The sequence below is a fragment of the Urocitellus parryii genome, chromosome 4 (assembly GCF_045843805.1).
Source record: "Urocitellus parryii isolate mUroPar1 chromosome 4, mUroPar1.hap1, whole genome shotgun sequence".
In the NCBI taxonomy this organism is placed as follows: Eukaryota; Metazoa; Chordata; class Mammalia; order Rodentia; family Sciuridae; genus Urocitellus; species Urocitellus parryii.
The window spans coordinates 8915844-8929813 of NC_135534.1; the positions used below are offsets into that span (position 1 = coordinate 8915844).

General features: G+C 60.7%; 2 protein-coding genes and 1 pseudogene across 11 annotated transcripts in view; 1 reads left to right on the forward strand and 2 right to left on the reverse strand.

The window, feature by feature from the left end:
• Positions 1–601: 601 nt before the first annotated feature.
• Rcor2 (REST corepressor 2) lies at positions 602–9567 on the forward strand. 4 transcript variants are annotated; one of them, XM_026414420.2, is made up of 13 exons: positions 602–1047; positions 4199–4436; positions 5125–5181; positions 5470–5550; positions 5900–5952; positions 6041–6202; positions 6289–6413; positions 6490–6559; positions 6651–6866; positions 7200–7277; positions 8194–8251; positions 8388–8617; positions 8731–9567. In XM_026414420.2, exons 1-13 carry the CDS (start codon positions 958–960, stop codon positions 9043–9045), a joined length of 1773 nt encoding a protein of 590 aa, XP_026270205.2. In that variant the 5' UTR covers positions 602–957; the 3' UTR covers positions 9046–9567. The 4 variants fall into 4 exon arrangements, with proteins under 4 accessions (XP_026270205.2, XP_026270206.2, XP_026270203.2 ...); XM_026414421.2 differs by having other exon boundaries at positions 602–766; XM_026414418.2 differs by having other exon boundaries at positions 1017–1061.
• On the reverse strand, positions 7622–7722 carry LOC113200876 (U6 spliceosomal RNA; annotated as a pseudogene).
• Positions 9568–9817: 250 nt separating the features above from the next.
• The window catches only part of Mark2 (microtubule affinity regulating kinase 2), a 60738-nt gene continuing 56585 nt past the window's right edge, over positions 9818–13970 (reverse strand). For 5 of the 7 annotated variants that reach the window (XM_026414416.2, XM_026414415.2, XM_026414413.2 and 2 more), the window contains 2 exons: positions 12563–12607; positions 9818–11932 (listed from right to left, as the gene is read on the reverse strand). In XM_026414416.2, the coding sequence (XP_026270201.1) occupies positions 11572–11932; positions 12563–12607 (406 nt within the window). In that variant the 3' untranslated portion in view covers positions 9818–11571. The remainder of the gene's footprint in view (positions 11933–12562; positions 12608–13970) is intronic. The other 2 variants (XM_026414417.2, XM_026414414.2) reach the window with 1 other exon arrangement.

Genomic DNA, 13970 nt, shown 5'->3' on the forward strand with positions numbered 1-13970 from the left:
ATCTCTGTCTTTTCACAAGGGACTCCGGGTAGAGCTGGCTAGAAGGCCAGAGTGTCACCAGGAGGGCCCAGAAATGGGAGGGTAGCTACCTGGGCCACACATCAGAAGGCCCAAAGGGTGCGGAAGACAGGGAGGGACCAAATTCCTGTCTGGGCAGCATGGGGGGAGGGCAACAGAGACTTCACCTCCCCCCACTCCCAGCTGAGGGGAGCACTTTCAGCCCCCATGATAGACAGTTCAGCCAGGTTCCTGCCTAGGCCCTATCACCCTCCCTCCTTCACCCCAGGCCTAACTGCCTGCCTTCCTCCCCAAGTTTAGCCCCTTGGTTGTGGCCACTGAGGGCCTGGCCAGGGTCCCAGGCACTACACCACAGCGGACTGCCTCACTGGGGACAGTCCCAGTCTGTCTGGCACGCCTGGAGGGTTGGGGATTGGCTGGAACTGCCCCCGCCTTTGGGAGGAGGGAGGGGGGCTGGATGGCTCACCCAAGGTCACCCTCCTTTCCTTTCCCAGCATCCCTGTGCAACCTTTGTCCCCTCTGCCTCACCTTGAGGGAAGACACAGGATGCCTGGCTGGCAGACTGCAGAAGAGCTTGGGGGAGAGGAGTGCTCTGTGGGGCGCCTGCTGTAGGACAGGCCCTGAGAACACAGCAGTGATTTCAGGGACACCATCATACAAATCAAGTACACTTGTGTCTGTGAACTGTGTGGCCGAGCACCAAGTGCATTTGGCCAGGCCAGGGATAACTTCCCTGGGGACCTGAGGGGTAAGGGGCCTTGGGAGAAGGGAGGAAGGCTTCGGGCCGAGGCCTGGTGTGGGAGCCTCAGTCTCCTCATCTGAAGAGTGCAGGAAACAAATGCGCCCTGCTCACCAGCTTCTGCGAGCTGCTAGGCAGCCTGCATCCTGGCCTGCAGCTCTCAAAGAGAAGGCGCTGTCATCCCTCTTCCCAGCTGAAGGATGAGTAGAGAGCCCCAGCTGAAAGGGTGGGCAGGGCTTTCCAGGGAGACCTGCGGCTCCGGCTCCCGGCTCTACCTCACAAGCTTGCAGGTAGCATCAGGGAGGTGAGGGATTCTGGTTCTCGCAGCAGGCTGACAAGCCAGGCTACCAGGCTGCTTTGGCCTCTTCCCGCTGCCTCAGGGTGGAGGAGAGGAGGGGCTGGTCCCTGGGCTGCCTCTCCTCTCCCCTCCCATACCCCATGTTTCTGGCCACGTGGCACCTCTGCACCCCAGGTCTGTGGGAGGATAATTCCTAAAGTGGGAACTCAGGGGGCCAGGGAAAGGGACGTGGGATCTGAGGTATTGCTGTGACTCAGTCCTGTGGTACCACAGCACCCCATAGCCCCAGGGCGGCAGGGAGGGGGTGCTGTCTCTTTAAGAGCCTTCAGGCTGCTGGGAGCAGATGGCCAGGCCGGCCGGGGCCCCTTGTCCTTTGTGTGCCTTCGCACAAAAGAGGGGGCCATCTGGGGAGGGGGCGGCTGCAGCAGGTGGGGAGGGCTGGGCCTTGTTCCTCCCCTTTCGAACCCTGCTGTGTGCCCTTGCCCCTTGGGGGAAGGTTGCTCACTAGGAATGCACCTCCTCTCTGGACCCCGTGGCCCCCACAGCTGCCCCCAACTCCTACCATGGCCCTGGGTGTCATGTCTTACTTCTTTAAAACCTCACTTCATAGGGCCTAGGGACCCGATCCCCCACCCCAAGGAATAAACCTTTCTTCCCTGCCCCCACCTCCAGAGCAGGATCTTCCTTTGGCCCTAAGAGAAGTGTGAACAGAATTAGGTGCTCCAGGTTGGGGAAGGTCTCGGTCTCGGCATCCCTGCAGATGGAGGCAAGCTTCCGGCATCACTGAAGGTGCAGCAGGTGGTGGTGAGGAATCAGCTAGATGCTGAGGCCTAGGGGGGTGCTTAGGGGGCTGGGCCCAGGACCCTAGATCTGAGTATGCAAAGAGGCAAGGAGGGGGATGGGGGACCCAACTGAGGCCCTGCCTAATAGGCCCCAGCAGGCAAGATGAAAGATGCCTTGGTGGAAGAGGGTGGTGCACACAATGGTTGCCTGCCAGGCAGAACGGGACAGTGACAGCCTCCCTCAAGGGTGGAGGTGCTGGGGGCAGGGATGGCACCCCGCCACTCAGGAGGGCTCAGTCTGGAAAGACTTTTCATCTTGAAGCGGACCCCTAAGCTCCGACCCGGTCTTTGGTCCATTCACTTTTCTCCTTTGTCCAGACCTCTCCACCCTGGGGCTTGGTGCCCAATCCATGATTTAAGAGGAGGAAAAAAGGCCCCATAGCCTTGGCCCGAGGTGTGGCGGGCAACGTGGCTGCTGGCTGGGTGGCCCCAAATGCCCCGACAGCGGATAGCACAGCAGCCGGGTGGGGTCGCGCCTGACTTTGCCTGGCCGCCCGCAAGGAGCCCCCTAGGAACAGGCGGCCCCAGCCAGGTCGTGGCCCCACCGCAGGACCCAGTCCGGTCGGCCACAGGCAGTGTGGGTGGGGGCAGGGATCCCTGGCTGAGCCCTGGGCTGCTTCTAAATTTAGGAATCTGATTACAGAGTGGCCTAGGAAGGGAAGGGAGAGAGGGCGCGAGTGCAGGCGCGACTCGGTCTGGGCACACCGGGGTGTGACCGGGTGAAGGCGTGTCCAAGAGTCCGGGGCTCCAGGAGGGAGGGGCGGCGGGCGGGGGCTTGGGCCTGTGTGCGCTGCAGCACGTGCCCTGGGCGGCGGGGACGGGCTCCGGCGCTGCTAGCAGTCTCAGAGCCGCCGCCGGTGTGTGTGCTGGCTCTTTGTGTGCCTGGCAGGGTGGCTGGGTCTGGCTTTGAAAGTCTCTGCCCACCCCCTCCCCCATCTCCGTCTGTGCCTCCCTACCCGCTTCCCTGTCTGTCACTCTGCCCGTGCTTGTCCGGGGGGAGGGGATGCTGCTTCCAGCTGGGGTGACAGTGAACCCAGTGGGGAGGAGACCCACCCCTCTCTCCCCTAGCAGTCCAAACCTTCCCTTCGACCTTCCACTTCTATCCCTCAGCCTTTGATGCCACCGTCTTGGGGGTGCAGGCTGCAGTAGTTAAAGGAAATTGGGGTGACCCCTGGGGACCTACAGATCCACCAGAAGCCAGGCTCTGGCCCAGTAGCTCTTGGAGGAATTTATTCCTCGCCTGTCCGGCCTCCCATCCGCTCTGGCCCCCAAGGGCGCATGAAGGGGGGTCCCCCCCTGCGGAAGGGGGGGCGGGGAGTTCCTTGGCAGGAAGGGAAATGGAAGGAAAAGCTGGGCTCCACCCGGGCGGGCGGGCAGGCGGCCTCTGGGCCCCCGGGGCAGGCGGCAGTAACCCGAGCCCACTGGTGTGTGGGGCCGGTGAGCGCGTGGGTGGGGCTGACCCCCGGCGACTCCTGGGGGGCAGTGGGATCTCCCCCAGGAGTAAGTCTGGGGGCCCAGGGACTGCAGAGGGCCCCAAGGAGGGACTCGCTCCCCACCCCGGTCCTGACCCCACCCCCTGGAGGTCTAGCCCCGGCCCCCAGGCCCCGCCCCCGGGCCCTCCCTCCCACCCCAGGGCCAGATGTTCAGCTGGCGGAGGCATCGGCTGGGGGAGGGGTGCTGAGGCCGCAGCCGGCACTACTTCCCTGCCAGCAGCTTCATTGTGTGCGCGAGGAGCGAGCGGCGGCGGAGAGCGGGCGAGCGAGCAGCAGCGCGAGCGCGGCGGGGAGAGCGAGCGCGCCGGGGAGGGTGCGAGGCGGCGCCCGCGGCTGCGCTCCGCCCGCCTCCCGGCAACTCTGCCCCAGCGCCGCGCGCCGTGCGCGCCGTCCCGCCACCTCCGCGGCCCCGCCGGCTGCCGTCGCGGGCTGAGGGTCTGGTCCGGGCAGGGGTCCTAACCCCGAGACTGGGGCATCCCTGGCTCAGCCGAGAGGCACGGAGCCCGCGGGGGACGTAAATTACGCTGCAGCACTCGCCGGGTGAACGGCGTGGGCAGGCGGACGGCGGGGCTTCGGGCGCCCCGAGGGCAGGGCTCCCCGACTTCTCCAGGGGAGCCTCAACCCCGAGGGGCGCACAGAGCTAGCGTGCCCTAGCAGCGCCGGACCTTGCGCTCATCCCCCGCGTACCCCACTTCTGCACAAACTTTTCTGACGCCCTCGCCCGTGGGGGTCGCGGGGAGCGCTGGGGCTGCCCCTTGGGCTCCTGCCCCGCCGGACCCTAGCCACGCTGACCTCCTGCCTCTTGTAGCCTCAGTGGCGACCTCTCCAGGCCGGGCCGCGCGTGGCACTCGAGGAGAGCGCGGTAACCACCGTCGCTCTCCGAAGGCTCCCGCGCCCCCGGGGGCAGCCGGGCGGGGTAATGCCCTCGGTGATGGAAAAGCCGAGTGCGGGCTCCGGGATCCTGTCCCGCAGCCGGGCCAAGACGGCGCCCAACGGCGGACAGCCGCACTCGGAGGATGACAGCAGCGAGGAGGAGCACTCGCACGGTGAGCCCGGCGGCCTGGGGTTAAAGGCGCACTGACTGGCCCAGGGGCCGCGAAGTGGGGGAGGGAGAAGAGTTGCAGACTAAGGAGCATATTATGTTAATGGTTCCTGTCCTCCTGGGTTGGAGCCTCTGCCTTGCTTCTCCCTCAAGTCTGGGGCTGCTGGCACAGGGGATCTGGAGGCTTGGCCATGGAGGTAGTCCTGTCCGCCCTGGCCCTGCCCTTACTCACTGAGAGACCTAGGCGTGCTTCCCTTGCATAGATTGGGTCCCTCACACCTTGCCACCTTGCAGGGGACTGAGGTCTGGCTGGGGCAAGGGCTGGAAAGACACCTCGACACGGAGCTGAGGCTCATGTGGTGGGGAGGAGCCTTGGGTTCCTTGCAGGGCTGTGGTCCAGGTCTAGGGTCTGCCCTCCAAGCCCCCACCTTCTGCTGGAACAAAGCACTCTGCTTGGCCTGGCTTGCCCCCTCCCCATCCGATATGGCCATGACTAGGCAGGGTCTCTCTCTTTTCTAGTCCCCTCTTTGGCTGAGGGTAATTGGGGGAAGATCAGGGAAAAGTGAGCCTCCTGGAAGGTGGGGGCCCTGGGTGGTCAGGAGGGAGAACTCCAGCCCAGCTACCTCCCCCGCCACATCCTCCCGCCCTCCCTCCTTCCCTGGAGTCCTGACTGCCTTCCCCTGGCTCCACAGACAGCATGATCCGAGTTGGAACCAATTACCAGGCCGTAATTCCGGAGTGCAAGCCTGGTGAGTGGCAGGACAGGCGGCAGAGGGAGGGGTGGGGGCCCTGGCTTGGCCTGCAGCCGCACCTGAGGAGCCCTTGGCTGGCCGAAGGACAGGCTTGCGGGCAGGCGGGGGTGGGTGGCCCCATGGCATGGTGAGTTTTCTTGCTCTGCTTTCCTGTCTGGTCTCTGCTCCTCCTTCCCTTCTGGGCCTCACCTCTCAGGCCCCACTCCCCTGCTGCCCTCTGGCCTTGGGTCCAGGCTAGAGCCACCAGGCTAATCTGAGTGTCTTTCCTCCTTCTCTGCCTTTCAGAGAGCCCAGCTCGCTACAGCAACAAGGAGCTGAAGGGGATGTTGGTGTGGTCACCCAACCACTGCGTGTCAGATGCTAAGCGTGAGTAGGGCAGTACCCCGGGCTCAGGCTCAGCCCTGGGAGGGGGTGGCTTGGATTGAGGCAGAAAGCCAGGTGCTGAGGCCTGTGTCTGTGGTTCCACCTACTTGGGAAGCTGAGGCAGGAAGATGGCTTGAGCCCCAGAGTTTGAGACCAGCCTGGGCAACATAGGGAGACCCCATTACCCCCCCCAAAAAAAAATAAATAAAAGAAGAAGAAAGAAGTGGGCTGGAGGCTGAACTGAGGGTTCCACCTCTGCCTTGGGACTCAGGTTTAGGGTCCTCGCTCCAGAGTGGGGTACCCCTCCCCTCTCTGGACAGGCCTGGGTTAGGAACTGTGCCCTCCCTTGCAGTTGACAAGTACATTGCTATGGCCAAGGAGAAGCATGGCTACAACATCGAGCAGGTGAACCTGGCCCCTGTGGAGATCTGGGGGAGGGGATGGGACAGTGCTGGGGGCAGTGCAGCCTGAGTTGCCCCTTGTCCTGGGCCAGGCACTGGGCATGCTCCTGTGGCATAAGCATGATGTGGAGAAGTCACTGGCTGACCTGGCCAACTTCACCCCGTTCCCTGATGAGTGGACCGTGGAGGATAAGGTGCTGTTCGAGCAGGCCTTCGGCTTCCACGGCAAGTGCTTCCAGCGGATCCAGCAGATGGTAACGCCTGCCCCGCCCCCAGCGCTTCCCAGCCCACCACTCCCACCAGCTCCCTTGGGTGCCCACCTCTGGCCTTGCTCCCCCAGCTGCCTGACAAGCTCATTCCCAGCCTGGTGAAGTATTATTACTCTTGGAAGAAGACCCGCAGCCGAACCAGTGTGATGGACAGACAGGCACGGCGGCTGGGTGGCCGGAAGGACAAAGAAGACAGGTGGGGTCTGGGTCATCACAGGGTGGGGGCAGACAGACTTCCTGGGACCCTGCCTCATTCCCTCCTGTGTCCACAGCGATGAGCTTGAAGAGGGACGAGGAGCCGTGAGTGAGGGAGAGCCAGATGCTGGAGACCCCAAGAGAGAGGTGAGGTCTCCAGCTGCTGTGGCCCCACCTGCCCACCTGCCTCCCCCGCCCTCTGGCTCTGCACCACCTGCCCTCTCTCCTTTCTCTGCAGCCTCTGCCCTCTAGGCCCCTGAATACGCGCCCAGGCCCTGGAAAGAAGGAGGTCCAGGTGTCTCAGTACCGCCACCACCCGCTCCGAACCCGGCGACGCCCACCCAAGGGCATGTACCTGAGTCCTGAGGGCCTCACTGCAGTGTCAGGAAGCCCAGACCTTGCCAACCTCACACTCCGGGGACTCGATTCCCAGCTCATCTCCCTCAAACGCCAGGTGGGGACCTAGGAGAGGAGGCCAGCAGCTCCTGGGAACTAAGTTCTGGGGTAGCTGTGATGTAGGGGAGATGGCGCAGGTGTGACACCTGTCGTGGCCCCCTGTCGTGGCCCCATCCTCTGGGATGCAGGCCCTCTTTAAAAAGTGGTTTGCAAACAGGGGAGGCTCTCAGTGTCAGCTCCACTGAGTGGTTGTGATGGACCGTGTGCCCAGTGGTGGTACAGCTCTTTGTTGGAGGACGTGGGATTGACTGCACACTGGGGCTCAGGTGAGGCAGGGATGGTGACCTCCTGGGACAGAGGGTTAGATGTCCCTCCCTCCTGGCCTTCTCAGGTGCAGAGCATGAAGCAGGCCAACAGCAGCCTCCGCCAAGCCCTGGAGGGTGGCATCGACCCACTCCGCCCCCCTGAGGTAAGGTTCACAACTGGGTGGAAAAGGGAGTTCTCGGAGGCAGAACAGAAAGGGGGTATTGATAAGGGGTACAGGGCTTCTGTTTTCCTTTTTTGTTGTGTGTATGTGTGTGTGGTGCTGGGTTTGAACCCAGGACCTAGTGCATGTGAGGCAAGCACTCTACCAACTGAGCTATATCACCAGCCCCTGTTTTCCATATATAGATAAATTTAATTTATTCTAATTTATTATATATAACAGGAGAATGTGATTCAATTCATATCACACATATAGAGCACAATTTTTGATATCTTTGGTTGTATACAAAGTGGAGTTACACCATTCGTGTCTTAATACATGTACTTAAAAATATGGAATGCTTCACAAATTTGTGTCATCTTTGCACAGGGGCCATGCTAATCTTCTCTGTATCATTCCAACTTTAGTATATTTGCTGCTAAAGTAAACATTGTTTTCCACATTTTAAAAAATATTTTTAGTTGTTTATGGACACAATGCCTTTATTTTATTTATTTATTTTTTATGTGGTGCTGAGGATTGAACCCAGTGCCTCATACGTTTGAGGTAAGCTCTACCACTGAGCTACAATTCCAGCCCCTGTTTCCATAACTTTTTACTTTATAAAGATTATATATTCCTTGTTGGGCATGGTGGGACAAGCCTGAAATCCCAGGCATGAGGATCACAAGTTTGAAGCCAGCCTTAGCAACTTAGCAAGGCCCTCAGAAGCTTAGGGAAGACCTTGTCTCAAAATAAAGAACTGGGGACGTGGTCAATGGTTAAGCAAACCCTCTGCTCAATCCTGGTACCAAAAAAAAAAAAAAAAAAAAAGGCTGGGGATGTAGCATGAAGGTAAAGTACCCCTGGGTTTAAACCTGGTACCAAAACAAAACAAAACATATCCTTTGTTCTTCAGGCCAATACCAAGTTCAACTCCCGATGGACCACAGATGAGCAGCTTTTGGCTGTGCAAGGTGGGTTAGACTATTGAGGAGGACAGAAGACCCCAGGAATCCACCTCTTACCTTCCAAAAAGCTGATGGGAAGGGGCAGGGAAGTAACTAGTTCTGAAGGATATTCACACTTTTGCTGCCCTTTTGACCCTTGCAGCCATCCGTAGATATGGCAAAGACTTTGGGGCTATTGCCGAGGTGATCGGGAACAAGACTTTGACCCAGGTGAAGACCTTCTTTGTGAGCTACCGGCGCCGCTTCAATCTGGAGGAGGTGCTGCAGGAGTGGGAGGCCGAGCAGGATGGGGCCCCCGGAGCCCCAGTGCCCATGGAGCAGGCCAGGAGAGGGGCTCCCTTGCCAGCCCCAGCCCTAGAGGAGGACGATGAGGTGAGAAGGGGAACGAAGCCCTCAGAGGGGAGGAGAGGTGCTGGAGTGCCCCGAGGCTGGCCGGGGAGGGGGGCAAGCATAAGCGCCCTTCTCATTCTTTCCTCTTTCCTCAGGTCCAGATTACATCTGTCTCAACATCTGTGCCCAGATCGGTGCCCCCTGCACCGCCACCCCCTCCATTGCCCTCCTCGCTGTCCCAGCCTCCCCCGCTGCTGAGGCCACCTCTGCCCACGGCTCCCACCCTGCTTCGCCAGCCACCCCCACTACAGCAGGGCCGCTTCCTGCAGCCTCGGCTCGCTCCTAATCAGCCCCCTCCACCTCTCATCCGCCCGGCCTTGCCTGCCTCCCGCCACAGTGCCCGCCCTGGTCCTCAGCCCCCACCTACCCTGATCGGAGCCCCTCTGGAACCTCCAGCACCCTCACTCTGAGCCTTGGGGTCCTCTACCACCCACGGGCTCCTGAACCCCTTTGCTGGCATCTCTGAGGACAGAAGGGACTAGAGCTCTTGCCAGATCTTTCAAAGACCCAGAGCTGCCAGTTGGCACAGCCCAGCCTGTGGGTTCTGCGTGTGTCCTGGCAGCTGAGTTGCAGGCTGGGGCTAAGGGGCCTTCAGAGCTGGCCTGAGGACTCTGCTTCCTGGCTAGGACTGGAATGGCTGCCTCCTTATCTGCAAGAGGCTTGTCCTTTGGGCCTGCCTGTTGTGTGTAGGGGGTAGTGACCTTAGCATGGGGGAAGGGTAGGACAGTATGGGGTGTTGGCTGTCCTCATTCCCCTTTCCCTCCTTTTAGCAATAAGTCCTGGGGTGAGGTGGGGAGGGGTGGGGGGAGGTGGGCAGAGTCCTGAAGGAAGTCCCATTCTTCTGCAGGGCCAGGTGGGAATGCTGAAGGGCCCTGAGGGTGCCCACCTCACCCGTCCTCCCTGGAGCTTGGGGAAAGGGGGGCTGGGAACTTAGGGAGACATGGGTTTATTTTTCAATGTTTTTTAAAAATAAATAAATACAACCTCCTGAGTTGGCTGGGTCTTTTGCCTTTGGGTGCCCAGAGGGTGGGAGGGAGCTGGCCCACCCAGCACTAGCCTCCCTCAGCACCAACTCTCCTCAGAGCTGACACAGCCAGGCTACATCTTGCCCCTGGGGGACTGGGTCCCTGCCTGGCTGGGAGAAGAAACTGGAGGAGGCAGCTCAGATTCCAAACATTCTCTTTATTACGTGTTTGATCCAGAGGAGAAACTAAGTGCAGGGCCGGGTGGGAGGAAGGGGCTAGGTGGGGAGGGGCCACCTGGCCTGGGTGCCCCTGGCCCCCACTCCCCTTGGGAGCCAAGCCATGCCCTCCCGGCCCCCTAGGAGCACCCGGACTGTTCCGTAGGGCAGGAGGAGGGAGGGAGGGGGAGCCCTTGGTCTGAGCCGGAGCCATGGTGGAACAGGGGGTAAGGAGGGCTGAGGTTGGCGAGGCCCCTTCCTGGGACTCAAGGGCTCTGATGTGTTGCTGAGCCTGGCCTGGGAGTGGGGGTGATGAACAGGGGTGGAGTCATCATAAATCAAAAAAATAATAATAATAAAATAATAAAATAAAAAATAAAACCCATCACAAAAAAATGTACAACTCAGGTGAGGGCAGGGGCAGCCTGTCGGACTCCCTCCCCCCATTTCTCAAGAACTGAAACAGCAGAGAAATAAATTAAGGGATGCAGTGGCCACCACCAGCCAAGCGCCCACAGCCACCCACTCCCACACTGGCCGAGGTTAGCAAGCGGGGGGGTCGCTTCGCCCATCTGTCCCCACCCCAGGGAGGCAGACACTCCGGGCCCTGCCGCCCAATCCAGCCTTCCGCCAGGCGGCCATGGAGGCCCTGGGCAGTCTCCTGAGAGGAGGGGCGACAGTGTCAGGAAGAAGAAGGCAAGGCCGAGATGAGAGTGGTGCGGGCAGTCACTGCTGTGGAGCGAGCTGGTGCCCAGATTAATGCCAATGACGGGGAAGCAGTGGGGAGGAGGGATGGCGAGGGGCTGTGCTTTCAGGAAACAAAGACTCTCCCAGAACGGAGAAGCCCAGCGTCCCTGTCAGGGAGATGAGCAGCCCAAGTGGCCCCCTGGGGGCCGAGGAGCCCATCTGCCCCGCAGTCCCCTCCCCTCTCCCAGCCCCAGGTCAGCCCTCCTTCTGCTGGGAGGGGTAGGAGAAGATGGCACAGACTTTTGAGGAGGGGAACAAACGTCCCCACAGCAGCTTGTGGAAGGAATGCCCAGCTCTGGGGAGGGGGGCAGAGGATACAGTGTGGAGGGAGGCTTGGGCCCCTGCCGCCTGCCCGCCCACGGCCCTGTCCTCTCCAGGGCTGTGCAGCACCCCCGCCCAGCCCCCAGCTGCCCAGGCCTGCAGCCCAGGGGCCTGAGGGCAGGGGAAGGCCACCTCTGGTGGTTCGCTTGGAGGGTAAGGAGGGGAGGAGAGGGGAGAAGCCCAAAGTGGGCCTGGCGGAGGGCCTGCCAGGGAACTCCACCACTCTTGCCTGAGAGTGTTCCAGCCCTGAGCCACCCTCCCGGGAAACCCCACAGATCCAGTCTCAACTGTCCCAATGGGGCAGGGAGGAAAGGTGGCTGCTGGGATTTTTTTTTTCTTTTTTTCTTTTTGGTAATAAAAAATTTCTTGGTTTAGGCGAAATACTCTGTGCAACCGCAGTACCGAGGGGGAGCCCTGCCCCCCCACCGCCCCTCCCCGTCCCTGCCTCTGGTGGGGAGAGAGGGGAAGGAGGGATTTCTGGGCAGGGTGAATGTGGGATGGGGAAGAAACATCTCCCATCCCCCACAACATGGAAGAAAAAAACCAAGAAGGGCCAGGGAGGGGACAAGTGCCAGCAGGGGAGACACGCCAATCCATTGCTGCAGTCTCGCCCAGGTGGGGCACAGGGGCAGGCCCCAGCAGCCAAGTCCGGCTGGCAGGCCTCTGCTGCCCCCCTCCTGGCAGCCTGTTAAAGCTTCAGCTCATTGGCTATTTTGGAGGCAATGTTTTTGAAGGCCATGGAGGTGCCTGATATCCGCTTAAACCGGACACCGTTGAGAGACAGCCGCGGCAGTTTGCACACCTCCATCTCCCACTGCACGAAGCTCTCGTGGCCCGGTGTGCCGTGCATGCACAGCAGCATATACTTCTCGTGCAGCTCGCTCTGGCAGCTGTTGGCGTCCAGCACCTTGCGGATCTCCCGCATCATCTCGTTGGGCTCCATGGAGCTCGTGGTCTTCATACTCCACGTGAAGCGCAGTGAGCGTGGCTTAGCCTCCCGGAATTCTTCCTTCTCTTTGTCATTGCCTCCACTGCCTACCACGTGGGGTCTGCGAAGAGGGCAGAGGCGGTGTCAGCCGGGGGCTGAGGCAACCCACCCACAGGAGAGCCACCCTGGCAGACAGACCCTGAGACTAGGGAGGAGAGCGGGAGGGAGCACAGAGCAGCGAGCTGGAAGAGGGAGGGTCACACTCTGGTCCAGGGGCAGCCCGGGGTGAGAGGCAGGGGCAGTCCTCTGGCCCTCAGTCTCTCGGGGATAGAGGGTAGGGGGTGAGAAGCCAGGCGGGTGGGGTGACAGTTCCATGCGGTTACAGTTTTTTTCTTTGAAGAGGGGAGGGCTATGCAAGGAATGAGTGCATTCAAGGCAATGTGGCACAGACTGTCCCTCCAGAGAGGCTGAGGCAGCAGCGAAGGCAGTCAAGGGGCAGGGACCTAGAGCCCCAAACGCCGGACGCAAGGCTCTGACTTCTGGAATATATTACGATCTGAGAAGGACCCAGAACTATTGCAAGTGCGCCTGGGAAAGGGAAATTCTGTGAGGAAGGGGAGGCCCACAAGAGGGTGCGGACAGGGCAGAACCACCGGAGAAAGGGCCAAGAGGCAGAAGGAAGAGAGGAGCAGGCGGCTTGTGGCAAGCCCGGTGGCCTGGGCAGGGCCAGTGCTGGCTCCGGCCCTCTCACCTGAGCGTCTCCACCCGGTCTTTGCTTTCAGGTTCATTCAGGTTCCTCAAAAAACAGAGCGAGGGAGAGTTTAGTGCTGGGATCTCTCGCTCCTTCCGCCGCCACAGACCCAGATGAGAGTGGGTCTGGGGAGGTGCCACCAGTGGGTGGACAGGACCAAGCCCAAAGGCCACTTGCCCGTCACTTGCAGGCCAACATGGCTCTGCAGCACCTCATACTGGCAGCTCAACTGTCCCTTACCAACAAGGAGCACAGCACATGGGGCCTGTCCCTCCCCACACTCCCAATGACGTGTGCTGGGAGGAGCTTCTGCTGGGGGAGGAGGTGTGGCTGCGCAGGCGCAAGCACAGAGCCCCGCCCGGAGCCACTAACCCTGGGTCCACTGCCTGGCTCATGCTCTACTGGGGTTAGGGTTGGGAGCTGGTCCTTTATACCAATATACCAGGGTCTCAGATCAAAGTCTTCGTGGAGGAAGGAGCTGGGGGTATTCAGAAGCCTCTCTCAGAGGCTCAAAGTGCCAAGACCAAACTGTGTGGCAGCTGCTGTGGCTGATGGGAAAGGCCACTGCTCCATGCCCTTGAAACTCCCCTATGGTTGGCCTGCCAGGCCGGCTGCTCACACAGGAGGGGGGCTAGAGGCCAGGAAGACACCTGGGTGGGTGGGGAAGAGGTCTGGCCCCGCTGAGCGGCTTCTCCACCTCCTGCCTGAAAGATGGGTGCCTGAAGCTGGGAAACTGGGGAGAGCAGAAGAAGGCAGGAAGGAGGAAAGGCTGAGGAGGGAGAGCAGCAGCAGCACATGTAAAAGGGACACGAAGACACAGACACATGGAGGCCAACAAGCGCACTGTGAGCAGGGCCCAGCTGTGACAGGAAGGAGCCCTAGTTGCTCTCCTCAGGCCCCTGCAGTGCAGACCCAGCCAGCCATGCAGTGAGCTGGGCAGGAGGGGGGGGTGGACAGGGAATAGGGAAGTCCTGAGAATCCCATCTGGCCTGTTTCTCCCTCAGCTGGGATATCAATATGCCTACCAGGTGACCCAGGGTCCCACCTGGTCTTTGGTCTGCAGCTTGGTATCTGGCTCACCCAGGGCCACAGAGAGGATGTTAGGCCAGGACTCAAAGAGCCAGGATCCTGACCTCAAGTGAGGTTCTCCTGATGTTCTGTCAGGGATTGGAGGCAGAATGGCCCCTGTCAGAGATTGTTTGCTCCTGGCTCTTTGGCAGGCACAGGACACATGTGGAGGAAGCAGCCCGGAGGAGAGAAGGCTTGACTCATCAAACGCTGCCGGAGGCAGTATGCCAGGCAGGGTGGGCTAGGCTGGTTCTGCAAGAGCTGCCAGAAGGGGGTGCTGCGCCCCATTCATGAGGCAAAGGCTCCCTGGGCCTGGAAGAGTCAGACTTTAGCCTAGGGA

What these genes read in the sequence shown, in the direction of transcription:
- Rcor2 (XM_026414420.2), top strand. Translation starts at nt 958, where the DNA reads ATGAGTAGAGAGCCCCAGCTGAAAGGGTGGGCAGGGCTTTCCAGGGAG. An exon ending in TCTACCTCACAAGCTTGCAG is followed by an intron (nt 1,048 to 4,198) that starts GTAGCATCAGGG and finishes TGCCTCTTGTAG; the next exon opens with CCTCAGTGGCGACCTCTCCA. An exon ending in CTGCGTGTCAGATGCTAAGC is followed by an intron (nt 5,551 to 5,899) that starts GTGAGTAGGGCA and finishes CCTCCCTTGCAG; the next exon opens with TTGACAAGTACATTGCTATG.